Raw genomic sequence first — 27,531 nt, 5'->3', positions numbered from 1 at the left:
ATCATTCTTTCTTCATTAAGAGGGAATTAATTACAGACTGTTGTTTCAGTGACATTTAAAAAATATGACATGGGCAAAGATCGCCCATTTAAAAACTGGTTATTTCATTTGATGCATTTTATTTTTTAATCCAATTTTGAAGTTTTTGAAAAGCACAAAAACCAAGCAGGCTCAGAATATAGAGATTATAAGAGCAGGTCATGAGAAAGCAGGAAAACATCACATTTTCGGAAAGATAACTGGGCATTAAAGATTTAATACTTTATTTAAAAATATATTTGCATAAACTTTTGTCTGTTGTAAAACTATCTGCAGCAGAGTTTCTCACTTCATGTATCATAATAGGCATCCAGGAGGGTTGCAAGTGGTAAATTATTATAGACTACAGAAACCTCCTCCAGCCCCACTGACCTTTCCTTTCTCCCTCACACAATGCACTTCAAAGTCAACCATTTTTGTCAATTCCTTAAAAAGTGGGTAAAAGAATTTTTATATTTACTGTAACATTACTGGTTTAAGAAAAGAGTGAATCTTCTTTATCATAAATACTGTAAGGTGTTGTCAATCAGAAACAGTCAGAAAACACTGAGCCACAAGATTAAAAGATTAAAAATTTATGTCTGCTGAACATTTTCTCGTGTTCCCGTCGCAAGCTGTCATTACCTGCCCACAAGAATGATCCAGAACTTCTGCTTTTTATGAAAAATTAAAATATATAATTTCCCTCTTAAATACTTTATTTCTCTCACATCATCTCTCCCCTTTTTAGCTGAAATGGTTTGAACCACAAAAAGACTAAAGTTTTATACTTCAATGAACATTTTGTTGACAATCTTGCCGTAAAAATCTGAGCATAAATGGAAAACATTGGAATAAATATGAAAGTTTTTTTTTCAATCCAAGTATGGAGATGTCAGCTGGCTCCCTAAAAGACAAGGGTTTTTTTAATTTTATTTTTACTTTAGGCACAGCATCACTTTAATTGACAGACCTAATTAACAGAAGGACCTGCTGGGCACAATCTGAATTATGTTCCAGCTCACAGAAGTGGAGATGTTTGCCTCCTAGTTACGCCCGTAACACACCGCAGAAGCCGCCAGCACAGCCTCCGACCCATCCTGGATCTGTTCAGCAAACAACAGAGTGCACAAAGCTGTGAGTTGCACACAAGTTATCAGCACTATAAACACAGCAAAAATTCAATTCAGGGCAATAAGCTGAGTCTGAGGGCTAAAAGGGCATCAGAGCCTTTTGGGGTTTTCTTCCACACTTTCTGTACCTAATATCACGGGATTCTAATACATATGGCTGTTTGCACAACAAGAGCGTGTGTTGGGGGAGGAATCACTTCTCTTGTCACTCATACTGTTCAGTTAGCTGTTGCCAGGTGTGTTTTCTAGCATCATTATATGTTATTAAAGTTTTTTGAAGACTAGAATAGTCATACGTGGCCAAAGCAACCAGCAGCTCAGGACATGTCTGCAGACCAGTAGCATCTTCTCAGGAGACCGTTCAAATCCGATAATCCTCTGTATTTGAGACCATACCTGTCTAAGGTCCTGCAGCGCACCAGAGCTGTCATCCTGCCATTCTTCCCAAGCTGCTGCTTATTTCTGCCAACATGCCACAGACAACTAGGGAATAAGGCATTAAACTTGGTGTGGATAAAATACCAAACACTGCAATCATTAGCAGGAAGGCAGATGGAGTTCCAAGCAAACTTCACCATCAAAGCCTTGAATAGATAGTCACAGCTGTGACTGCAAATAAAAACTGAAAAAGGTTCATGATAGTGAGGGCATCTGCAGCTGTACAGCAGGCACTGCTTGCCCATGGAATACAAGGGACTCGTTACTGCAGCTTCCTTGAAACAAGCTACACTGACAGCTTTTTACAACGAAACAGAAATAAAGTCCTCACATCAATGTGCTGCCACAACACAGCATCAGTTAGAGATGCCATCCTTTTTCTTGAAACAAGATACACACTGTGAGATATTCAGCTGCAGCCCTCATATCTGAGAAAACTGAGGAAGTGAAGAAAAAATCAGACAGACTCATCAGTGACAGGGAATATGCAAGTGAAAGAAGTTTCCCATTTTATTTCTATACTAAAGAAAGAATTTCCTAATCAAATTTTCTAATTTCAGGCATTAGCACTTAAAGCCCAGGCAATACACAAATGTAGATATGCTGAGGCAAAGATGAGAACATTAAACGTATTTCCAGTTTATTATCATTGCATCTTCTCCTCTTGACAGTTTTACATGCCTGTCTCAGCAGAACACTCATATACAGAGAAACACTACATGCAAACCTCAAAAACTACAACCTGATACCCAGACAAAAGAATTTCAAACATAAAAGGTTGTTTTTCTTGCAAAAAGGCAGCATCCTTTAACTATAAACTCTTCTGGAAAAAAACAGCAAGGGAAACAGAAGCAAACCCAAACAGCCACTGTAAGCAAAACAACAATTAACAAATTCCTATTCAGTGACTTATTTCCCTCTTCAAGAGGCAAAATCAATAGGATCCCTCTCTCTGGTACAGAGGACAACTTTATTTATTTTATCAATAAACATCGAAAGAACAGAGGACCCACCATGGCGCTCCTAGAGCCGGGCTCCTCCCACAAAGGAGAAAATACTAGCTAACATACTGGTACACACCTTCTTCTTTCAGATAATGCTCAGGAAAATAAATGCACCATTTTTATTTTCGTTGAGGAAGAGAAACAAACAGCTCTGGAGAATTCCTGAGCCCTGCTCCTGCCTAAAGAGCCAGATGACGCTCTACATGGTTCAGCTGATCCTTTATATGCATGAAGTTTGGAGAAAAACATCCGGGTGCTTTTTGACTAGCTTGCAAGACTGTGACTTTCAATACTAAGTTTGTTTGAATATGTGACAGTATTTTGCCATTTTGAAAGGTATTAAGCAGTGCTTTAATAACAAGATGCATGAATTTAGCTCCTTTTTTGTAGGCATGGTTGCAAACTGATAACTTCAATTAATAAATGGAGTAGAGAAAGTTCTGCCGCTCATTAAAAAGATGTTTCAGCACCCTTCTGAGAACTATATCTGTGACCTACAGAAATAAGACAAGAGATAGATATTGCTGAGGCTTTACAGATAACACTTTTTTAATATTGCCAGGAACAAGCATTGATTTCATCAAATGAATGGAAAAAGCCAATACAGCTGATAAATTAGCCTTTGCCATCGATAGCAAGCCTTCATGAGCAAGCTGCAATGAACCTCCCTGCAGGGATTACACCTGTAGTAGGAGGTATAATGTCGATGCCAGCCTAAAGCAAAAATCCTTTTTTCATTTCAATTTGCAGTATTTCCCAGTTGGTTCTTTTCTAGAATGATCTAAAAAATGTTCAGTGCTAATTAAACAAGAGAGCTCCAAGCCTGCTAAAGACACACTACTGCCCATGTAGCGAGGGTCTTTGCTCTAATTCAAAAAAATAAATGCAGATGCTTTCCCTATATGTTAATTTTTGAAACACTGTTAGTTTGATCTTTCTAGCCTTGTCAGAGCCCTCAAAGATGCAAACAGAGAGAGGCTGAGTATTTCGTTTGAGGCTTCCTGGGCACAACTGCTGCACACTCATCTCTGCACGCACTGCCAAACTCCAACAAAAAACCCCCTCTAACCCCTACACCGAACCAGCTGATCATGGCAAGGAACACCATGGATTTTATACACCTCAGTGCAACATTCCCGGTCCGTACTTCTGCCCTTAGGGCCTTCCTTGTCCACGTTAGCAACTGGACTGATATTTCAGTTCTTGTGAGAAAGCAGGATAACAAACCTAGTTTGCTCTTTATTTTTTTTCAAAATGAATAAAAGGACCTGATTATCCATCAAATGAAAGAACTAAAAATATGAAATCAGAGTAGACAACAAGTCAATTAGAATACTTAAGTTACTTCTATTCTGCTGTCTTCCAGCTGTTAAAAAAAGCAAACTAACTCACACACAAAAACAAAGATCTTACAGAAATCTGTGTATCTGAAGCTTTACATTTGTGTCTCCTTCCCTTTCTCCCCATCCCATTCAACTCAATAATGTTATATATCAAGCACCATCATCTCAAAGCCCAAGAACTTCCCAGCATATCGCAAGAGGCTAACACTAATTAAAGCTGATCTAGAGACTGAAGAGTTCGCGAAACAACAAAACTAGACTGAAATCTGGCAAAGAGGCAGCTTGATAGTTTGATTCCATTTAGATCAGATGCCACGTGAGTATTATTATTCAGTCATTAAGTATTGCCTGATTGCTGGTATTTATTGCTGCAGCTTTAAACCAAGCACTTTATATAAGCAAGTAAAGGGGACTAAGCCTCACATCTTCAATTAAGCAAAAGTAGTTTTGAAAGTGATATCAAAAATGCATACATGTTAGCATATTAGACAGGAATAACACAGGTATTATTTATTTTGACTTGCAGTAACAATATCAACTAGACAACCTTTGCAAGTCCTTCCCATGTCTATACTCTATGACTCTATAATTACCAGGTAGTTCATCTTCAAAAAACTATGAAGAAGCAGCAGGCTTTAAGATATGTAAGAAGATATGTAAGACAAATTGCTTGTTGGATGATACTGATGACGATGATGAAAAGGAAAAAAAGATAAAAGTATAGGAATAGCTCCAACAAGAGATAAAGATGAAAACAGAATAACAGTAATAAGGTAATCAGAACACATACATACTGAAGAAGAAAACAGAAATATTATATTTGCTAGAGAACAAGAAGGAATTTGAGGAAAGAAAGACAGGTCATCATCAAAAGAGGACATAGATTCCATCGGGCAAGACACATTAAAATTATGGGACCAAGGGGAAGCAGGGAAGCTAACAGCTTGATCAAATCTAGAAAAGGATGAAAGGGTGAATGTTACACGAACGAGTGAAACAATTAATCTCATCAAATAATTCATGGGGGAGAGGCTATAGAGGGTGAGTCACAAAGATGAGGAAAAATTTATGTATTTTGAGAAAAAGAACAGAAAATTTGGTTAAAAAAGTGAAAAATAGCATTTTTTGTAGCATGTAAGTCTGGATAGACAGAGGAGAGGCAGGCAACTGTAATACACTAGCAAATAACAATTCATGCTTTTTGCTGTCCTCCCCACAGAGATTGCAAGCTATTACAGTCCTATATTACAGTCTCATCTCTTTCATCCGAGCTATAGAAACACACACATTTAGCTCTACAGTTCCCTGGCTTGATCCCTGACACGTCCGCCATGGAAACTGCCATCACAGCATTACCAACAAGAAAAGGGTAGGTGCCTTAAAGGTGGAAGTGACAGATGAGGATGACGGAGCTCAGTGGGTTTGGTCACCTAAAGAAAATCATCTTTCTAAAGAGAAACTACTCTGTGAGGCAAAAAGAAGGTGCAGTCATGTCCCATGACCTGTAACTGAGTTTATGTGCCCACATTTACCACATTAATTGGGTCTTTGTGCATTTCTTGCTTTGCAGAAACTGAAGGGAGAAAATACGTAAGCCCACTTGACACTACTTTTCTGCTGGAACACCCCAAGCTGTGATAAAATCAAACACAAAGTGACACTTCTACCGCATGAAACTTCAGTGGCTGATGGTGTGCCATTTAATCCTTGTCTAGGTGCCACCAGATAGAATACTAAGGAACACGGCAGTATGTAACAGTTACTTACATTGATCTGGAAACCACTGCACATGGCAGCTTATTTGCACCATCTGCTACAGAAATGTCAATCAAGGGAATCAAGGTAGACACCTGGGGGTGTCCACATTGAGAAATCACTTAGAAGAAGAAAGAAATTCCAGTGGAAAAAAAAATCTATAAAAATGAATAGCTTATGCTGTCAAAAGGACTAAAGCTTCTGAGGAAGAGCAGCAGCTGGCACAAGAGCAGCCAATCTGAGTTTCAGTAAATGTCCTGAATTCCCCTGCAGACAGGCAGCCCCCTCTTCATGCTCAAGTGCTTGACAGGTGGCCTTATTTTAAATCTAACAGCAATTTCTTAGTGTTTTCAATAGCACAAATGGCTGGTAAAAAGGACAAGAAATATCTCTTAAATAAACTATCCATCCAACTAAACAGCCTTAGCAATGGCTGAAATTGAGGACAGCTACCTCCTTAAAAATTCACAGCCTGAATGGTAGCATTCAGCTGACTATCTATAATGCACAATTCAGCTGTCACCCAGGAAATGTAGCTTGCACAGGCTTGGCATGAGCTGCAACTCTGCCTCCGGTTCGGAAGACCTTGGATGAGGTTCATCTCACCTTATGGTATGTGTCTATCTTAGGATGGGACAAACTGTGCTTGAGAAATGCCAGTTGAGAATGCCTTGAGGAATGATGACAGAGGGAGTCCAGAAGGCTGGATGGAGACGGTGGAGAAGAAAATAATAGAAAGGATAATGTTTTAAAGAAGAGAACCTGGATGCCAGAGAAAGGTTTTGATAGTTTCATCTTTTCACATAAGAAATAACTTAAAATCCCCTACACATTTTGGGAAGGGCGGATATAAATTAAAAGGACATGCAGTTCATACAATAGGGCCCAAAAGTAAAAGCTTAATTTAGTATAGAAAAAAAAGTCTCCTGTGCTCACTGTAAATAATATTGAGCAAAATGAGCCATGAAACAGCCACTGGAGCAGATGCACCTAATTTACTTTGGATAACTTAGCCTTCTCACTTAAAAAGCATCATGCCTATCTTGATAAATTCTCATTTTTTTAATCTAAGATTACTAACAAAAATACACATGCCATTATCAAGCCTATATGTTAAGAAAAGATTATTAGAGCTAACACAGTCCTCTCATGCTGATGCGTACTGACACAAGCAGTGATTCACATTCACACCTTTGGAGGATTAAGACTGGAATTGAGTCTCTCAGTCCAGCCACGTAGAAGGGGCTGGTTCAGAGAGCGAAAGAGATGGGTAGTATGCAAGTCTAAATCTCAGAGCTGGAGGAGGAAGAACGACGACATTTTCAAAGTGCCAGAAGCAGAAGTAGGTAGTACATTTGAGACTATCTCATATCAACAGGTACTAAGAAGCTCAGAGTCAATACTTCAGATACGACAGCCAATATGCAAGGTCATGCTAATTATAGGAGGGAAGAAAATCTCAGAGTGGACCCAAAAGAATGCCAAAAGGACGGAGGGTGAAAAGCCGTTACAAATAGTTGCACACTGGCCAGGTTTGTTAAACACGCTTTGTCAGAAATGCGCCCTGCGACATACCTTCCTGTAAGAGAGTGCTGCAAAGACAAGCAGGGAGGACACGAATCATCACGTCCTGCGTCAGACCCACACCCCTGTCCAGGCCCATTTGACTCTTCGGTCTTTTAATTTGAGAAATACCAATTCTGCCCTTTGAACCTACTGTACCTGGGACATCAAATCCTCCATGAGAGTTTAAAAAACGCACACAAATCATAGGTGATCATCTTCCTTCCTGATATCTGTACAACTCAGTAGAAAAAAAGAGCCAAGTACCACACACCATGCATGACATCAGCCTGCTCAGTATCATGGTAGGTACAGAGCAGCATTTCTCAGTTTCTGCGATGTCTGGAGCATTCTTTAAGACCCACAGAATAAGCTTACCCAGTTTTCAGGCTGACCAAGGCATCTTCAACTCCTTTCTGATTATACTTCGTCATGTAAAGGTGCATATCTGGGTAGTTGTTCCTGATGTTCCTCTCCGTGCTTCCATTTGGAACAGTTCCAAATCGAAAAGGAGGCGAATAATCATGTGGCCTTTGAAACTAGAGACAAAAGGGGAAAACAAAGCGTTTCAGGCATTCCAAATGGGGGGCTGTGAAGATGTCCCTTAAGCAAGGAAAATCTAACAGGGCAATTTCAGGTTGAAAAGAACATGAGTTGTGTAGGTTGCCTCAAATTTCTTCCAGGCAAACACTGTGGGTTAATTCTACTATACCAGAAACTGTGTCTTCACACTGGCTTAACTATACAGAAATATCTACATCCAAAGTAAAATCAGCTCAGTTTTGCCACTCTGACGCAACTTGCTCCTGTGCACTGTAATACGGCATGAGATACTGGAAGATGTCCCTCATCTGCCAACATCTGCCCAGAAAACCAAAAATACTTGTTAAATATCAGCATGTCTGCTTGTAAAAACGCCAGCATTTTCTCTGATATTCATTTCACCCCTCTGCCAGTCTGAGCGGAGACACTTTGGGTCCCCACAGGCAGAGAAGGCCAAAGGATGCTCTTCACTGCGACTGGACAGGGAGGGTAACAGCGGCTCCGGAGGATCCCTGGGGAAAGCCTGTGCCGGGGCAGGACGGGTGAGTGAGCGTGGGGGCTGCCCGTCACCCACTGCAGACAGCTTCAGGGGGGATTACAGTCTCCCTGCATCTTCCCACGTGGCACGGCAGCTACATCGCTCGACATGAAAAGAGCTCCCGCAGCTTTCACACCTCCAGTCCTGGTCCCTGTTTACTTCTACAGTTTAAAACTGCAAGCCGTTTGCTTGTGGTCACATAGAGTGATTCTACAATTTTACCCTCTGTATCTCTGTCACATCAGCACAAACAAGCCAGGACTCTCTCCGAAGGATTAGCAAGAGCTCGGGGCACCTTCAGGTTCTGGACTTGGAAATCATTCTGATAATCTCACATAAACAGACCTCAAAATTTTGTGTGTTCCTTTTCAAAATCTCCCTCTAACTGTCAAGTGACACTTTAGGACTAAGTTAAAATGATTCTTTAACAATGAAACTAAAAGGCCACGCAAATTAGAGGAGCTATTGGCTAATGAGGAAATTCAGCTGAGCATCAATAAAAGCAGGCACCCATGACTTGCACGGTACAGGGCAGTCTGTTACTACTGCCGAAGCCGGAACAGCAAGCGAGCCACCCTGCGCCGCGAGAGACAGCCAGTGTTCACACAGCTGCGGCTCCCTTTGGGCTACGTATGTCATACTCCTCTTTTTAAAGTTTGGTCTCGGGGCATTAAGAATTCCCATTATCCAGGGCCAATTTTGAAACAAATAGGCTTATACAAAAAGTGGGAGTATTTTCAATTCCATCAGACCTTGACTGTGGCATTGCTGCTGCAACAATGTTTTCATGTTACAGAACTACAATTAAACGCTTCATTTTAATTAAACATATTTTGACAAAGCATAAAGCAATGAATTTTATTTTTGTCTGCTCTTTTAGATAACAGACTTCTTCCTTCTCTCATTATCCCTTTTTACAGCTTTACTTTTTAAATGATTATTTTGCTACTACCTTACACATTCTAATTGACCCAAACGCTAAAATTACACTGCATACTAGTCATGGTTTTTAGTCTGTCTTTGCTCTCTCCTTTCCGTGTTTCCTGTGCAGCACTGAGGCAAACCTTGCTCTTAAATATATGTCCAGAGATTCTGCTCATGTAGATGTAGCTTGCTATTAACTTCATTTAAATTTACAGACAATTAATTCCTTAAGTAGTGAGATGGCTTCCAGTAACTCCTAATGTCTGTTTCTAATCTTCCTATAGGCTGCACTGTAGAAAAAAATAATAAAAAAAAATCAACATCAAATTCAAGACCTGTAAAAACTGCTGTTGTTCATGTGGTTGACATCTTTTGGAAATCCAGCTGAGGTGAGCCTTCTGCAAGCTCAACTCACAATACTGGGGTGTGACAGGAGAACTGGAGGAACAGAAGGATCACGGTGGAGTATCTTGGCCATTTATAAACTGAGTTTTTGTCTGAATATTCTCACTTCTCAAGTACATTCATACGGGTGAAAGTTGGTGGGGCAGGGGGAGGAATCCTCACACAGGACGGCTGAAGGAATCGAGGTATCAATTCTGAACTGAACATTCATGTAACACAAAAATATTTCTTCAGGAGAGCAGAGACTAATAAAATGGACTTGTCTATTCAAAGACCACAGGGGATAACAAGCAGTTTAAGCAAGCAAATAACTCTTACATGGATTTCAAATACTCACATTTCAAAGAGACAAGTAGTTCCAAACACCATCCATTAATGGAAGTTTCTTGGCACCACACATTCAACCAACAAATTTTAACAGTCACACTGAGATTAATTTTTGGAAATCATTATCTGCTACTACTGCCTGCTCATAGACAATTCGTAAATGCAAAAAAAAAACCTTATTTTTTTTTCTTTTTAGCAATAGCGCATTCGTGTGTATAAATGTTCAAGGTGTATAAAGTTCTCATCAGTAGTTTTAAATTTATCTTCTAAGAACAGACATGTCTTAGAGAAGCACATAAACTCTATGACTGCAGCAAAGATCTATGTGGCAGGCATGAGAGAAGAAAGAAGCAGCAAGTCTGCACATGCACTCATTTTCCCTGAAGCCCCATGATAGGAATTAAAATATATCGTGTCTGCTAGGAGGCAATTTTCTTCCTAGACACTTTGTGAAATGTTGAAAAAAAAATTTATTGTTAATAAAATCCTTAAAGTTAATGCAGAAGCCCCCTGTTTGAATCATAATTGCAAAGAGATCTGCTGTTATTCAAAAGACTAAACAATTCAGTCTTGTTTCCCCCGTTCTGCCTGCTGCTAGATATGTGGCGCGCACAGTAACAAAACTCCAATCCTAGAGGTCCAGGATTCCCATAATAGATGTCTCAGCTGAGAAAACAGTCCTATTACTTTTAGTTTCTCTTACCTATATGCCTTAATAAAACTGATAATTTCATTAGTCAGTAACGTGATCTTTCACAAACATTAAATACCGAGTTAATGTGATGATTTGCATGCTTGCCCAGAAAGGCTGGTATTCAGAGCAGTTGTTAGTTATTGTTCTAGGGTATTTTAAGGAACCATGGAAAAAATTATTAAAATAGTAGAAAATAGCAAATCTTCTTCTTCTACTAACACAAATTCTAATGGAAATTATGGCTGGATTGGGGTGACAGAAATACACCCACGTTTGACCTCTATGCCTTCTTCTTTTACCAGATGGAAAGCGCTGACATTCTGATTTTGTGTGGTTTTTGAAAAATATGACTCCTCAGTAATTCTGAGACTATTATTATAATTATCAGTAAGTGAAAAGCAATCAATATCTATGTCTGACAACTCCGAAAAAGCACCGTGAGGGTCTAATATTGAAATGGAGAGATGGATTGGGGTAAAAGGGTCACCCTAAATAATCCATCATCCCTACCACCTTTTGACCTCACTCTGCTCGAATACAACACAGACATATCTGAAAGCAATTACAGAGTATGTGCCACATATCTTATTGCAGATAAAAATAAAATAGTGCTACGAGAATACTGTGAACCTTGCAAAACTAAGGAATCTGCAAAAGGCATAATTCAGGCTGCCTATTAACCTTGGAAGTAATCCCTAGCCCTCGTGCACATGGGGCCATTCTCAAATGGGACTGCGTGGAGGAAGCAGGCAGCCGACGGCTCTGCAAGTCAGCTCAGTTCACTGCTTTCTGCTCTCCTTTAGTAATCTTATCTCTGTTTCTTTCCATGAAAAAGGCACAATATAGTCTCAGAAGTAACAGCTTCTATGAATACCTGCTTTGCTGGATACTTTTGGACTCATTTTCTGTACCTTTTTTTATGAACACAAAGCTTTTAAAAATCTTTTACATACACAAGGATGTCAAAATATAATTTTTTTCTTGTCTTCTGAATCATTCGAGTTTATGAACACCCACCCCTAGTAACTCCAGTACGTGCTGTGCCATGCATTTCTGGGTGACACATAGATGGCATGGCATTCAAAAACTTCATTGGCAACATGATGAAGGATGAGCAAATTCTCAAGAGGTCTCAAAGCCAAGAAGAAGGGTAAATATCACATCATTTTATGTTCAGCAAAACAGAGAGGTGATGCTAGTGTTACACATTTCCTGAATAGAAGTTCTTGAATGCCAAGGGTCAGGGAGGACTGCTCAGAGAAAGGTTTTTTCCTGACTTCTCTTTTCCTCTGTAATCTATCACGTGTGGAGCTGGACTGAGAAACCCCAATACCTCTACCTAGGAATACTTTATTGCATGGCAGCCTTGACAAAAGAGCTTAGCTTTTCAATTGTGAGAGCAGGAAAGAGTGGGGGGACGGAGAGTAATGAACTGATTTACCAACCAAGCATTAGCTAGTGAAGGCCAAATTAACTAATATAGATAGTAAAGTAATCTTCAGGTTTATGAACTGAAATTATACTCAGCCATTATAATTTTTTAATTAACCAGCAAGATTACTTTATTAAGTCCCTCGTTATTTCCCTGTTTAAAAAAATTGTGAACTTCTCAAGAAATTCTTGAACTTGTAGATATTATTTCTTTAAAATTAATTTAATTCCTACCAACCTCTGTCTTCTCTCAGGCCCCTGCCCATGAGTGCTTTGCCTGCAGCAAGGATCAGAGTTCTCCACAAAAAAACTGTACTGAAAATTCCTGAACTATTCTACTACTAACAGGGTGCTGAAGCAACATGGCAAAGAGGGGAGAAAAATAATTTAACATGAATCATATTATATTCCATATATATATCAATTGTCCCTAATCATTTGAAATGGTAAAAATGCACAAGCTCAGGATTATAGAGGAGGCAAAAAACCGTACACAACTACAAGAATATTTTGAAAGAGATTATTGTTTTTCAGGATGTCCTGATTTATCTCTATATGGTTCAGACAAAACTCTGAAAAACTTAGAATAAAAATAAATGTAGTAGATCAAATAAATGATCAGAAGATTGCACAAGAGCAGATGCTACCTTCTGATTCAAGTTTTTTTTCTATATTTATTCTACCTAAGAGAATTTGATTTTCACAATAGCTTAGAGTACAGAAAAATCACAAAAATAAGGAAGTCATTAGCCAATGGCTACTGATCAAGCACTGAAATTTTTCCCAGCCCACAGGCTCTGCAGCAGGCGCAGAGAGGTGGAGGGGTTGCACCAGCAGAACCGAAAGCCAGGGCTGGGTCAGGCACAAGCCAAGTCCTGCCAAAACCAGGACTTCCCAGAAAAATGTTCTGTGCTTTGGCACAAATAGGAGAAAGGCATTTTTCAGTTCCTTTTATTTCTTCTTTTTTTTTTAATCCTCAAGAGAAGAATACCTTTTATCTGCTCTAAGTATATTATTTTACAATACGGGTATTTTTTAACAAACTTCATACTCTTCCAAAGGTTTTTTCAACAACATAACTTCATAAAAACAAAACTACTATCATTTTGTTTTCTTTTTATCTATCTTTCCTCTAGCCATGCTTGCAATTCATGCTGTGATAATTCAACAGTATGCTCAAAGCCTAGTCATAAAAAAGAGTTAAAATAAAAAACAGACACAAGGCTATTTGAGTTGTTGCCTTCTTTTGAATAACAACTTCCTTTATTTTCTGTCTTTTGAGATAAAGCCCTTGAGAAGTTCTCCCTTGTGCTATATTCTATTTAAATATTACTTCTGAATGTCAATATTTGGTTTCATTTTAAAATAACTGGGCACAAACTTGAAAACAGAGCGCCCTTTATGTGCTTTGTGCACATCCATTAGAACAATAATTTTGCAAATGGACTTTACCTACTCTGTGCAATACCACCATAGCAAAGCCGTCACACAAATGAAATAAAAATTAATTGTATGGGTTCTGATTTATAAACCTATTGATTAAAACTCACAAGAAAGAACAAAGATTTAGGAAGCACACTTCCACCAGAAGAAAGCTAGAACAATATGCAAAACCAGCCTATTTATTATGATTGTGAAGAATGGGAAAATGGAGACTGACCTCTTTTGAGCTAGAAGACCTACCTTTTTATCACTCAGTCCAGTCACTTGGTCAACAAATTCCTCTTGAATCATAAACGCAGCCAGGTTGGCAGTATAACTAGCCAGGAAAATGACAGCAAAGAAGGCCCAGACTGACACCATGATTTTACTAGTTGTCCCTTTGGGGTTTTGCACAGGCACGGAATTGTTGAACACCAAGCCCCAGAGTAACCACACTGCCTTCCCAATGGTAAAGGATGGTCCATGGGGATCTGTAATTGCAAAGAGCAGTTATTTTAGTTGCAGGTATCCCACATAACAACACCAAAGTACTCACAAAGACATGGTTAAAAATATTTCAATACTTATTCACTGTACTCTCAATGGAAACACAGGATTTATCACAGGCACTCTCTATTGCAATGACATTTCCACATTTGTTAAATTATTTTAACAGTTTTCTATGGGGAATTATCTTCAAAAGTTTTAAAATGAAAACTGAAAGCATGCACCAGATCTGGCTTGCAAAGGATACAAACTCTGCTCTCTCTCTTGCAGTAAGGTATGTGCCGCAGTATTGCCCCTTTCAGTCCTCTATTCCAGCTGACATGTAAAATGGAAAACTGTGGAGCTGACACTTAAGAATTGAGTTGAAATATTTTTCTCATCCAAATTATTTTTTGTAATCTCTAGTCTTCCAACATTATGCTTTTTTAACACTCTGTTATCCTTAGATAAAAATATTTAAGATCAAAATGGACTAATATTTCGCCCACATTTAGGTAACTTCCCACCCAGTGAAATCAATCCGTGCGTCAGCCCAAAGCAGCTAACCACACAGACGAGAGATGTGCAGTGAACTGGACCAAGGCTACCTCGCATGTACAGACTCAGCTGCACTGGCTTCAGCTGCACTGCTGGGACAGGCAAAAACCTGGCCCAGGTAATCCATGTAGCTCCTCAATAGTTGTTATCGCTGTTCCCAGTCAGCTTCGAATTGATTCAAAAGCAGGAACAAGTACTCAGCATACTGCCCTCATTCCCATATAGTGGCACAAGTGGATTTGCAAAGACATTATGCTCCTGAAAAGGCTTCTTTGTACAGCCTTCTGGGAACAGAGGCAAGACCATCCTTACCTAGCAGAGGCAGCTACACTGCAGACATCACACAGAGCTAGTCATCTAGGCTCCCTGCATACTCGGCGGAGAGAAATAGGCCTCTCCTGAATCTGAATCATCTGACCTTTTTATAAGTACCTATTTTTCAATTAAATGGCAATTTAGACAATAAGTTCAGATGCAGACACCTGCAATACTGCCCCCATCCTTTCTCCTTACACCCCAGGGACACCCCCTAAAAATCTGATTTAATTATCCTTCCTTAACTCATTCTCTATTCCTGTGATTTACAAGAACTTATATCAATGTAATAGAGGATTTGCTATTACTAGACAAAGCAATAAACAGAAATACTCATAATGGAAGAAATAAATGGACCTAAAGGGAATGTTCTAAAAAAATAAACCCAAAGTGGGCATACTCAGTGCATGTTCTCATTTCAGCAGAAACATTCACAGATATAGTGCCATATTTTCACGATGCAATCAAGCAAAACAGCTTAGATTATCTTCTTTCTCTTTTGCAGCAGTGCTGCGTAATGGAGCCGGCTCTTGCTTTATGAAACTACCTTTCAGGGCCATTTAAGATTGAGCTGATACATGGCTAATGTGCATTTTCTGAGCAGCAATGATAAGAAAAGTATATGCCAAGGGAACAGAGTATAAAGTTCTGCTTATGTCACTGGTGATAGTAGTAGTACCACTACTGAGCTCCAGCCTACCAAAAACGCCTAGGGAAAGTAGAAAGCTACATAGAGACTCCCATTTATTTTAAACTTCCCATGTTTTAAATGAATGGCAACTGGATTTGTGACAAGTTTCTAGAGATAGGTTAGGACAGCGTATAAGTGCACTACGTAATCAATTCCAGCACATGAAGCAGCACAGGAAAGGAGAACAGCCTAGCCCCCAACCCCCCAATACGCATATGCACCTCTCATTTCACCTTCCTAATTATAGTGTTTGTCATTATTCATAGATTAGTACTAAAAATGATTCACTAAATACTTTGCTTTCATAAGTTAACAGTATTTATTATTGGAAACAGTGACTAGAAGCTCTTCTATGTGCTTACTGATGTGTGTTTTAATTGTACATTCCTGATTTTCAAAGGCACCAGGCCAGGACTCAGTCAATGGAAATCACAGGCTCGCAACATTAAAAGAAGTAAAACCAATCTTATTTTGATGCTATTTTAAGACAGAAGAATTTTGGCTGTGAGCAGATTCGTCACTTTTCCATAACAGTATCACGGGGGTTTTTCCCCTCTGAACATAATTAACCTACCTAAATGTAAGTAGCTGATGGACATTAAAGCCTGTTGAGGTTCTTCTAGACTTTAAAAAGTGGAACTAAAATATCAAAGACATGGCAGGAAACTGAGCGAAGTGAGTGTAAATACTGCCCCTAAATGACTGTTTTTTTCCCTGTGACTATCATACAGATTCTCTGAAGTAATACTAAATACATCCTTTCTCAAGAAAGACAGTCTATTCCTACAGAATACTTTTATTTTGGACAGTGGTTACAAATTTACCAGCTTATTCACATCCTTAGATCATCTGATCATTACAATAATTTCCTTTTTCAGGCAACAAACCAAACATAGGAACTAGAATAAACCATTAGCCTGTAATAGTCTCTAGGACTGCTTCCACCAAGCTGGAAGATTCTCTTGATATGAAATGAGGCCAGTATGATTTAGAAATTAAAAACAGTCAGCCTACTGAACTGAATGTAAAATAAGGGAAGGACGAGGGCACCACAATAGATGAAACCCTCCTTCTCAGGTCAAAATGATAATAATTGTAGCTGTCACTGAGAAAAGCAAGTTCTGTATTAATTTTGTTGTGCTGGTATATTTTGGAAACGAAGGGAAGTTTCTACAGTCACGGATGCTAAACAGTACGAAGTGATGCCCTTCTGCCACTGCCCCCATTTCCAGGCGGAATTCATCACAAGAGAACCATATGTTTTTATAGGGACTACATAAAACTATATACAACTTAACAGCTGTTTTTCCCAGATTACCACTGAACCACACTAGTAAAACTATATACAACTTAACAGCTGTTTTTCCCAGATTACCACTGAACCACAGCAGTTTAGATCATCATCTTTCAGCTACCTGTGAAGCCACAAGAGGCAGGAGTCTGCAGAACTTATTCCAATGCCTTTTTTAAGCTGACACCCTACAGCTGATACAAGTACACTAACCAAATACTGCTCGAACGTGGCTCTCTGTAATATCACCCTTTTGTCTCTTCATTGCAATGGATCAGAATACAAACATGAGCACAGAAGCTCTCAAGAAAACACATTTTAAATTAAGTGCAACACAGTTTCATAGCTGCTCATACAGTTTTATTCCTATGTCATGTTTATTTTAAAAGGTGGAGGGCAAGGCATGGAAAATATGTGATTTTTTATAGCTTTAGGATTGTGTAAAATGCAAAGCTTACCTCTCCCTTGTGCTAAGTTCCTGTTATATCCTACAGGACTAAAGTACTCAAATATAAAGACAGCCATGGCGGATACAATGAGAAGCATCACAAACATCATCACCCACACAGAAGCACTAAAGGGCTCTGCAGCAAAACAGACAAGAGAAACAGAAACACAGTTCATTAAACCAGGCGCAGCACAACCGGAATTCTAATGTCTCGGGCCAGGCAAGCCCGGCGGCTTGCTGCAAATTAGCTTTTAACAACCAAAACGCAGGAAAATAGCAAAGTATCAATATATAAAGAGATCAGTTGTCCTGAACTACCAAAAGAAAGCAAGAAAACCTACAACCAGCTGCTGTTACTATACACAAACTTAGTACAGTTAAAATCTTAAATGTGAGTTGTGATCCAAAAATGACGGCTGCACGCTTTTCTACTTTATTTGACAAAGCTTTAACTGACACTGAGTGGCAAATACTGATTTGACCCACTGCTTATTCAGTCCACAAGTACATAAGGTATCCCATTTCTATACATCCTATGGTATGTGCATTTATCAACATAATGGTCCAGCCATTATGACTGTGTTTTGGCAAAGCAAGAGCAATTAAGCATATGTTTAAGACTTTTGGTAAATCAGCAAAGTACTTCTCTCTCTAGGTTTCTATCCAGCAGAAAGTGGTAGGAAAAAAGCCAAATGCTTGCATTCACAGCAAATTTTATGTTTCAGAAAATTTTTCTCTGTGTTCTTTTCCATCTACCTCCAGTGAAGTTTTAGTTGTTTCTACAAATTACAAACTCTTCCTTTTGCAAGTCTCACTCTCAGCTGTGAGAAAATTTCTGAAATCAAGGCCCCCCAGTAAGAGGTTTTTATGGAAAACTCGATGTCAGTTTGAAAGACAGAAAAAACATGATTAAGTAAAAGCAATAGGTTGGAAGAGAAAACTAAAAAGCTGTTTCAAATACCAGAACAAGCAGTAATTATTGAAAGGTTTGGATATGGTAATAGTACGTGATAGCAGAAATAGGGAACACGTTATTAAATATCTTCTTTGTTCAATCACAAATTGTCACTTTAGGAAACGCTGTTGTAGCTGTTACGGCACAAGGATGTGGAAGAAAGTGTTTGTATGGCAAGGTAGTATCCCTTTGTTAGGCTGGCTCATTTGGCGGCATTTTATATGCTAATTCTAATGGATGTTAGATGTGCTCTAAAGTGTGAGAAAAGTATCTTATCATACTATTTCAAATTAGAACAGAAACAAGAAGCACTGGGAGTGACATGACATGAGTTCATTCCTATGCTTTGACTGTTTTTGAAAGGCCAAGCGGTTCCTCCATTTCAACTTCTTCATTCTTTGGACTGAGATTAAGACCAGAAACCACTAAAAATTCTTCCATCATTGCAGGAAATGATTACGAGTGAGAGCTGAAGTAAAATGAGAAAAATGTAGCCCAATCTGAACTTTGCCGGACTTCATATGAATGCATCACCCAGAACTAGTAGAACATGTAACATAATAATTTGGGACCAAGTGTATAAATCAGTTGCCTTTGCTAGAACTTCTCCAGAAATTTGGAACAAAAAAACCCTCCCAAGTTCCAAACAGCCCCACTTGTGATTTTGGATGTCTAAAGAGATGAAGCAGGGAATTTTTAAGCCAAACTTTTATTTCTGTTTTTAACAGAAGGTTAAGAAGAGGCTTAATAATTTTTAAGAGAGGCTATAGAGATATTTCAATTACTACAAATACTTGCTTGGAAGAGTATGATAAGCAAGCAAATAATAGAAAATCCTTAAAACATAGGGATAGAGCAGTTCAGAAGCAGACAGAGGTAAAGAACATTCTCCAGCCAAATACAGTTCAGTGCAAACATTCAGTACAAAATATTCAGTACAAATATTCTGTTAACTCACATATTACCTGAAATCATGGTAAATTGAAAATTAGAAAGAAATAGAATAAAGAATAGAAAATGAAAATTAAAGGGATTTGACTGTGTTATTAAATGAAGGAGAACAAAAACCCTAGAAATAAGAGAAAAGATTTTACAAAAAAAAATCAATAAAATTTGATGAACCAGTTGGAATGAGAAAACATAGTGATGATTTGAACACATTTCCATGAAGACTAGACACAGCACTATCATATAAATTTTTATAGCATTCTCATAGGAAAAAAAAAGGCTCCAAAAAGTCTTTTATCAAAAGCATCGGCGTAGAAATGCCAATAACAATCTGTCAAAATCCAAATAAGGCAAAGGGCAAACAAGACAATGCAAAAAAGTCGAGCTATAAACAACAGTGTAAGCAGAACGTTCTTTAATAATTTAAGCAGTCTGGTAAGGAAGTAGAGAATTAAAAGAAGCAAAAGCAAAATAAAAAGCTATTTAGAATAGCAAGTAGTAAAATTGAACAAGTACAGAAACTGAATAACTAAGTTGATTTTCCTGTCATAGTATTGATCAATACACACGTTCAGCATTGTCATTTAATTTGCAAAGAAAATTTCCCCCAGACAAACACCAGGTTTTATATGAATTTTCAGTACAGAGTTATAACACGGCAGAAAAATACTAGTATATGAGTTGCTAGCTTACATTTCAAACGATGGGCAATGGAGAATACTGGGCACTGAACAAGAGGTCTTACTCCACGAACTTTGAGTTTTATCCAAAAAAAACTTAAAAAATAAATATAGATGCATAGTTTTCCTATTCTGCACTCACTTAAAAAAAAAACTGTCTTTGAATGAATTCAGTTACCAATCTGATTGTATTTTGCATAGCAAAGCATTTTACTACCATTCACACCTGATCAAAATACACAGTTAATTCCAGTTCAGTGACAGTTTTGTCTATGTCTAAAAAAACAGAACACAGTTCTGAGAGCACAGACTTGATTTATTGGTGCAGTAAATCAGACTTCTTCAAAAATAATGATATTTTATAGAGCTTTATAAGACAGGAGTTATTTTTTCATTTTAAATCCTATGCATGTCCAGCTAAACCAATAACATTAAATGTATTTATCTAATAACTATGTTGTTGTGAAAAATGCAAGGGCAGTGCCTGTTTTGACTGTAGCTGTAAGCAGGTTTTTAAGAGATAAGCGGAGTCCACAGCAAGCAGAAATCAACTGCACTTACAGCACATTTCAGAAAATGCCGCAGCACTTATAGTCCAAATTAAAATTTCAACATGCAGCAACCACAATTTTAAGAATGAATTAACTGTACAAGTCAATGACTTTCAGAAATGAATAACAACTATCCAAATATTTTCCTAGAAAGAGGATCCTCTTACAGTTTTCATCAGTCTTTTACTCAGAAAAAAATTAACCACCAACAAAACTTATTTATGTATCAGCAGGTTTGGGAAGTTATTTGATCATTCATCGTGTTGCATTTATTAGCCACTGCTTTAGCTTTGTGATGCATCTTTTTGAAACAGGCATGAAAAATAAACACTGTAGTTAAATGCTGATTCTCTTACAAGAAAATCCAATTTTTTGCCCAAATGTAGCTGATACTACACTAATGATCAACTCCTCGATGACTATATGTGATTTCAGTGGAAATGAAGAACTTACACTTAGCAATCTAAAAAGAAACCATATGATCAGTGATACAAAAAGGGCATCGCTGCTGACCCAATGGACTTCAAGATACTAAACTGCTTCATGAGACATCTGGGAAATACTGAATTTTTTTTTCAATTTCACTTGAATTATTTTAATGTCACTAGCACTACTTTTCTGTGCAAAATATCTTTAAAAACACTGGGCTCCAATAAACAAAAGGGGAACACAACAGCATTTGCTGTGGACACTTCTGACCCATCTGAGATGGCTCAATCTCTTTTCAGCTTCAGCTAAATTCAGGCTAACGACCAAATATGGAAGTGAACAATAAGCACTAAAATAAAGTCAGAGAAAAATAATGAAAGGGGAAAAGGATAATAGAAAGGAGTAGTAAACAAGTGAAGGAGAGAAGACAGAAGTCTTCACTTCTTCATATCCCATCTCTTTCTATCCAGCCTTTCATTGCATTGCTACTTCTCCACTGTTGAATCCCATCATCGCAACAGCTGAAAGGAAAGATGGAGAAAATGCTCAGATGTTCTCCAGTGTAGTATTATAGTGTGCAGCATGGAAGCCACAGGCATCTCTTGTCAATTTAGCTGTCAGATCTATTTTAATTATAATGAAGCTTCCTTTTCTTAACTGTTCTACATGGGGTTTTTTTATTACTATTTCGTGAACCTAAGTGTTAAAAAGAGATTAAAGGTTAACATTTAATAGTTAGTTGTGCTAAACAAACATAAATTAGAGCATATAAAAAAAGTTTTTAAGGAAGTACTTTTTCCAGTTGAAGTCTTTGAGGAATTTTTTTTATAACGAAAACATTATCATTTGTTTTCCAATTACTACATCTGAAGCCAACAGCATTTTCAACATGTGCTAGACCCCTCCCTCCCATTAAACAGGATGTCAACACCATATAAACTTCCAACATACAATTCAAAAATTGTATAGAGACTTGTCAGCACAGTATCCCGGTTAAGGAGCAGTGAAAACTACCCAACTCTATAGAATGCAATTAAACGATCTGAAAGGGCTGGACACTCATACCTAGAAAAGCAGATGGTGAAACTGTGCCATTGCTCCGTGACACCATGACACTAATGCCCGTCTCAACGAACGGCACTGAAAAGTCGACCACTTCAGAGCGCTCTTCATTAATAGTGAGAGACCCCACAGCCATGACTGCACGATGATACACCACCTAACACACAAAAAAGAGACACCACCAGTATTGCTCATCAGGGAATACCACATCTCCAAATGAATTAAACCCAAACATTGCTAAGTTTTTACTTAAGAGCCTTTTTCTACCTAACAGAACTTACTTCACCAATCATTCCGTTCCACACATTATTGACCTTTTTGCCATGTTTCCCATTAGTCACCAAATACAGGTCGTATGTGAACTTGACAGTTTTAGACAACTTCTTCAAGATATCGATGCAGAATCCTTTGCAGCACTTCTTTACGTTAGTTCCTTCATTGGTTGAGTTGCTGCCAACAGACGAGAGACAAACATATCAACTGTGAAAAATGGAACTACAGCAGCAATTTTCAGCATATTGTACACAACTTTCTGCGATTAGTTTTCCAAGATGAAGACAGTTACTTGCACACCAAGTCTAGTTTAATAGGTTTCTTACTTTTTCTTAGTTTTGTGGGGATGGTATTCTCTATACTACTCTATACTTGTGAGGGACCACGTTTTTCTGAATCAATGTAGAAATAATCCCAAGGATGCCTTATATTGTGTTTGTAGTTCTCACTAATCATATTTTGATTTTTTTAAAATGACTCAGTAACTTAATTGAGTCCTAAAATATTTCTCATCTAAACAATTGCTGCACAAAATCAAGCATAAGGCTCCTTTCTATTATTAAAATAATAATGTAGATTTACATAAAGCTTTTCAGACAGTTTTCAGGGCAAAATAATGTTAAGTGTCTTTAGCTCACTTCTACAGATAATGTGACAGAGACAAAATATTGCAATGGTTTGGTCAGAGACGAACAGAAGACATGGTAGACCTCGTAAGACATGCTTTCTGTCGTAGTGTCTGGCCTATGGAAACACTTCATTAACATGCCATAAAAACATACAGTCTCCACTTACTGATCCAACAATCTGTTTCAAACACAGATTTTATGCTTAAATTTAACATTTATTACTTTCACTCTTAAGACATAAGATTACATGTCACTTAGTAATTACAGAACTTTCCAAAACGTAAGCTGTGAAAGGCACAGCGGGCTGCAGTACTGAAAATGGATGTTGCACCTTTTCTCGCAGTTTGAAAAGGTGACTTTTGGCCCGAGTACTGCACTCCCTCTGAGCACGCAGACCACTCTGCAAGCACAGAAAAGCACCGATAAGGGAAACCAAAGTCCCAAACTGTGACCAGCCATGTGGATCCAGGATGAGGACTTTCCCTTTACTTTTTTCTTAAATATTCATTTCATGACCTCTGGAAATTTTCCATATAAGTGTCTTGAGAGGCCAAAGCGATATTTTATAGGCTTTGTAGGAATTTGAAATTAAAATTTAAAAAAAGTTTAGAACTTGATCAAGAAGTCCAGCTACGTCAATCAAAACATTTCTCTAGACTTCAGCAAGTATGTGCAATACCATTCAGCAGTCTCTGGAAATCTTCACTTACATGGATTAAATCCCCTAATACCTGCTCAATTAAAGAAATGCAATTACTATATCCATTTCAGAAATACATAGACTGAAGCACAGAATGGGTGCAGCGATACTGATAAATGCACAGTGAGAAATTTTCCACTGATTTCTAATGATTACTCCAAAACTATAGAGTGATCAAACCACTGAACTTTTCTCTAGTTCGTCTGTCACAGTGGTATTTTGTGCTGGTGTCGTTTATTTTGTACCAAACTTAAGCATAAATATATTTTTCAATTGAAGGCATTCTCAAACTGTTTAATTAAAACAGGCACATTTTTATATACCTGGAAACAATTCAAAGAGGACTCATTAAAACAGAACCTGATTTTAGAATATGCAGTCTTCTTTCATGTGACTGGAAAGGGCTAACTCTAGCTGATTTTGAATTTACTATAAACTTACTATCTTGTCATTAATTCAATGTGATGCGCATGTATTTAACCAGAAATTGAATTGATTCCCTTCCAACTTATTAAAGGGAAAAATATGTGCAAAGAAAAGCATATAGTGTGGGAAAGGGAGAAAGGAAGAGAAAGAAAAATACCAAAGTAAAAGAAAAAAAGCAAGATGGAGAAAAAAATCATACAATGAAAGAAATAAGAATTAATAAGAAAATAGGGAAATAAAGGGAATATATTTTTTTGCATTCAAAAAAGGAGGAATATTGTGTATTTACTTACTTAATTTTGACAAATTTACGACATGGCACAGTGTTTTTTTGGCAAGTTTCCATCAAAGGATCCACATCCTCAACAACGACGAAGGGAGCCTCCTCCAGAGTGACAATGCTCAGATGGTTATCGTCTGGGTCGCTGTCTGCAAAAGAGCTATACCTTGGCCAGACAGAGTACTTCAGACTCAGTGAGTTGTTCTCCCATTTTCCCACCTGAAATGTGAAGACATACATACTGCTGATACCTGCTTGCTTGTTTTTGACCAATGAGATCTAACATTAAATTTGCTGAGATACAGTTATGAGAAACTGTACTGCAGACAGTTGTCTTAGATTTTCATTATCAAAACTACTTTAGAACTCTTTAGTAATTGCATTAAGTGAGAAAATGCACTGCGGTGAAGACAAATAAGACAATGCTATTTTAAGAGGTAACAACTTTATAAAGACTGGATGACATCAGTTATTGCTATCTAACACATGGCTATAAATGCACTGAAATTTGACTACATATCATTGGAACCAGAACAGTAAGCAGATACTCCATCTGTAATCGGGACAAATTTGCAGTAGTCAGCAAACAAGCCTCTGTGGGAGGGAGAGGGAGAAACCCCTCAAAAACCCATCAGACTGATGACCAAGCTATCACAACATTATTTTTTTCCTCTCATCGAAAGACAAAGCTCTTCCATTTATTACAGTTTTAAAAGCTGTCTTTAGAGATCCCAGCATTTTACCTGGTCCTGGCGTTCCATTACTCCTGGCCCAGATCAAATTACATTTTTAGTAAACACAAATTCCAATTCTGCATGATTTAGTTCTCATTAGAAATAATGCATTTTATTCTGTCTTAGTTAATGCCAAGTAATCTTAAATGTACAATGAGTAATCAAGAAAATCTCAATCTTTAAAGTAAATATGTACTTTCACCACTCAGAGGGAATGCAAGAAAGCGTACCCCACTTTAAATGGAACTTTTCTATGTATTTACCATTATAAATTTTCCTTCTAAATTAGCCCACATTTTTTTCAGCTGCCAGAACACCAGCAAGTGGCAAATGATTCATAAAATATTTAAATATTTTGAAAACTTTAGCATTTTCTTTTTCATATTGTGCTTAACTACTTTGCATCTATAAATCTAATTGCATGTTTTATCTGACTAGTGATGACAGACAATATAAATGAGCTAGCAATCCAAAAAATTTATAATACAAGGCATTTTAATAATCCTTCGATTACTTTAGCTAAACAAATTATAAGATAATCACGAGACTGACAAAATATTTGTTTTGCAAGGAAAACAGGTTGAAATTAACAGTACAATCTGAGACATTCCGATCCAAAAAAAGCATAAGAAATTGTCAGCCCCTTCTGTCTTCTAAAGGCTTAAAAATGAATCACAACAGCTCCTGAGGAATACGATTTATATCCATTCCTATCTAGGGAAACGCATAAGCACATTACCTTTGCAGTTTGCTTTCCATCATGTTTACAAGACAAGATGTTTTGCTAAGCTTTAAGGTAAGATACAAACATGCCAAATCTCTATACATTTAAGTTAGGAAATTCAAAGTATCTCAAGGGAATTAGGAATTCATCTCTAAATGAGTGGGAGCGGGGCACAGGATTTCTGAATACCACTTAGACAGTTCAAGTATGAAATTTAACCAAACTCGGCAGATGAGGCTTTTGCGAGAAAACTAATTTCATGCACCTGGAAACCAACCTATTTAACCCTGTACGAGAGAGATGCATTGTAAAAATGGATTGATTGTCAAGTTACAGTATATACGCTCGTTCGCAGCAGAGTCTGGGCCTGAGTACGCTCGCCTACGGAGCGCCCTTCATGCCTGCACCCGAAGTCTTCCCTGAAGTTGGCCCACGGGAAGGGGGAAAACTCCAGCCAGATCAGTACTTCCGCCAAACAGAGTGCAAACGTGCCAAGTGGAATATCAGTGCCAACAGGGGGGAAAAGCAGAACCACGTGCCCTACCACCTGCCTGTCCCAACCAGCAAAAGAAAACAAATGCGACAGGGATGGCATTGCCTTTGCGTGTTTGGGAGCACGGCCGCGGCAGCACCTGCCTTTCCAAATCACTAGATGCCAGCTGATGGGAAGAGGCCGGCAGCTCTGCCTAACTGGGAAGCGTTTCTCCCTGCAAATCACCCCCAGCGGTTGCATCGGTTCACATGGAACAACAGGAACACGAGCGGCTCGCAAGAACGGGAACTCATCTGATCCTGTCAAAAATGCAACTGTGTTGTTGTTGTTAAAGAAAGAATCATGACCCTCTTTCAGTATTTTAATTGGAGTAACTGCCATTTCACTGTTCTGAGGAAGACATAAATGGTGATACTTTTAAGCAGCTGAATTTGAGGAAATGCTAATTTCTTTTAACAGTTGCATCTCTATGGAAAAATGTTTTGTGGTGAACAAGTCTCAAAAGTTAGGTTCAAACTTTGTATCCGTGGCATTCAATGGATGTATCTCAACATTCACTCATTGTTACCTTATTTAAAAAATAATTAAAAACTAAGACCTTGCCTTCCTATTTCTCTGTCCAAATAGGTCTACTGCTGCAGTCCCAGGGTGTCAGAGTGGCTTCGTCTGGGCTTGAGGCGGTGCACAAAGCACACGGCCACTGCTGACTGTCCCCTCTGTCACCAGTACTGGGAGTGATCCGCAGTGTCAGGAAGCACAACGAGAAAAAAAGTACAAGAGAAAGATTTCAATGTCATGGAGGATGGTAGAAAAAAAATGGCAGAATAGTCTGGAGAAAACCTTGCTGGTGGGCTAAGGATGGCAAATGAGGAAGGATATTAATTAGAAAATGCCTGCAGGTCATTCTTCTTATTTGGGAAATGTTTGTGCTAGATTTTGACTGCTCTAATTAAAAAATAGTTAGCACAGATGTTGTATTTGCTCTGTTGCAAATGCTGGACTCATACGTGAAGAGTTTCCACCTCTACTTGCTATTTCAATTTCTAAACAGCTGTACCGTGGAAGAGGAGATGTTGCACTTCCTTCTGTCTTTCAGCAATAGTTTTGAATGGTTACATCACTTTTTTCATATTCATTTATTTTAAATGAAGGATAAGACTTTAGTTTTATGCAAATATGGAAGGAAGAGCCTTGCTCCCTCTTTTCAGGATACTGAACTCCACCATCTCCTGGTCAGTGCAGCCAAGGCTGCCCCTGGCCTCCACGGCCCCAACCAGGGCTCCCTTGTTTGTCAGTATAAGGTCCAGCAGAGCATTTCCC

General features: G+C 38.2%; 1 protein-coding gene across 3 annotated transcripts in view; it reads right to left on the bottom strand.

Moving 5' to 3' along the window:
• The window catches only part of GRIN2A (glutamate ionotropic receptor NMDA type subunit 2A), a 196,754-nt gene that overhangs the window by 35,378 nt on the left and 133,845 nt on the right, over positions 1 to 27,531 (bottom strand). For all 3 annotated transcript variants that reach the window (XM_026096401.2, XM_026096399.2, XM_026096400.2), the window contains 6 exons: positions 24,274 to 24,479; positions 22,234 to 22,402; positions 21,956 to 22,109; positions 17,338 to 17,463; positions 13,800 to 14,029; positions 7,633 to 7,793 (listed from right to left, as the gene is read on the bottom strand). In XM_026096401.2, coding sequence (XP_025952186.2) covers positions 7,633 to 7,793; positions 13,800 to 14,029; positions 17,338 to 17,463; positions 21,956 to 22,109; positions 22,234 to 22,402; positions 24,274 to 24,479 — 1,046 coding nt within the window. The remainder of the gene's footprint in view (positions 1 to 7,632; positions 7,794 to 13,799; positions 14,030 to 17,337; positions 17,464 to 21,955; positions 22,110 to 22,233; positions 22,403 to 24,273; positions 24,480 to 27,531) is intronic.

This window comes from Dromaius novaehollandiae, chromosome 14 (genome assembly GCF_036370855.1).
Source record: "Dromaius novaehollandiae isolate bDroNov1 chromosome 14, bDroNov1.hap1, whole genome shotgun sequence".
NCBI classification, from domain to species: domain Eukaryota; kingdom Metazoa; phylum Chordata; class Aves; order Casuariiformes; family Dromaiidae; genus Dromaius; species Dromaius novaehollandiae.
Note: the sequence above shows the minus strand (reverse complement) of the source record. Positions and strands in the feature narration are given on the sequence as shown.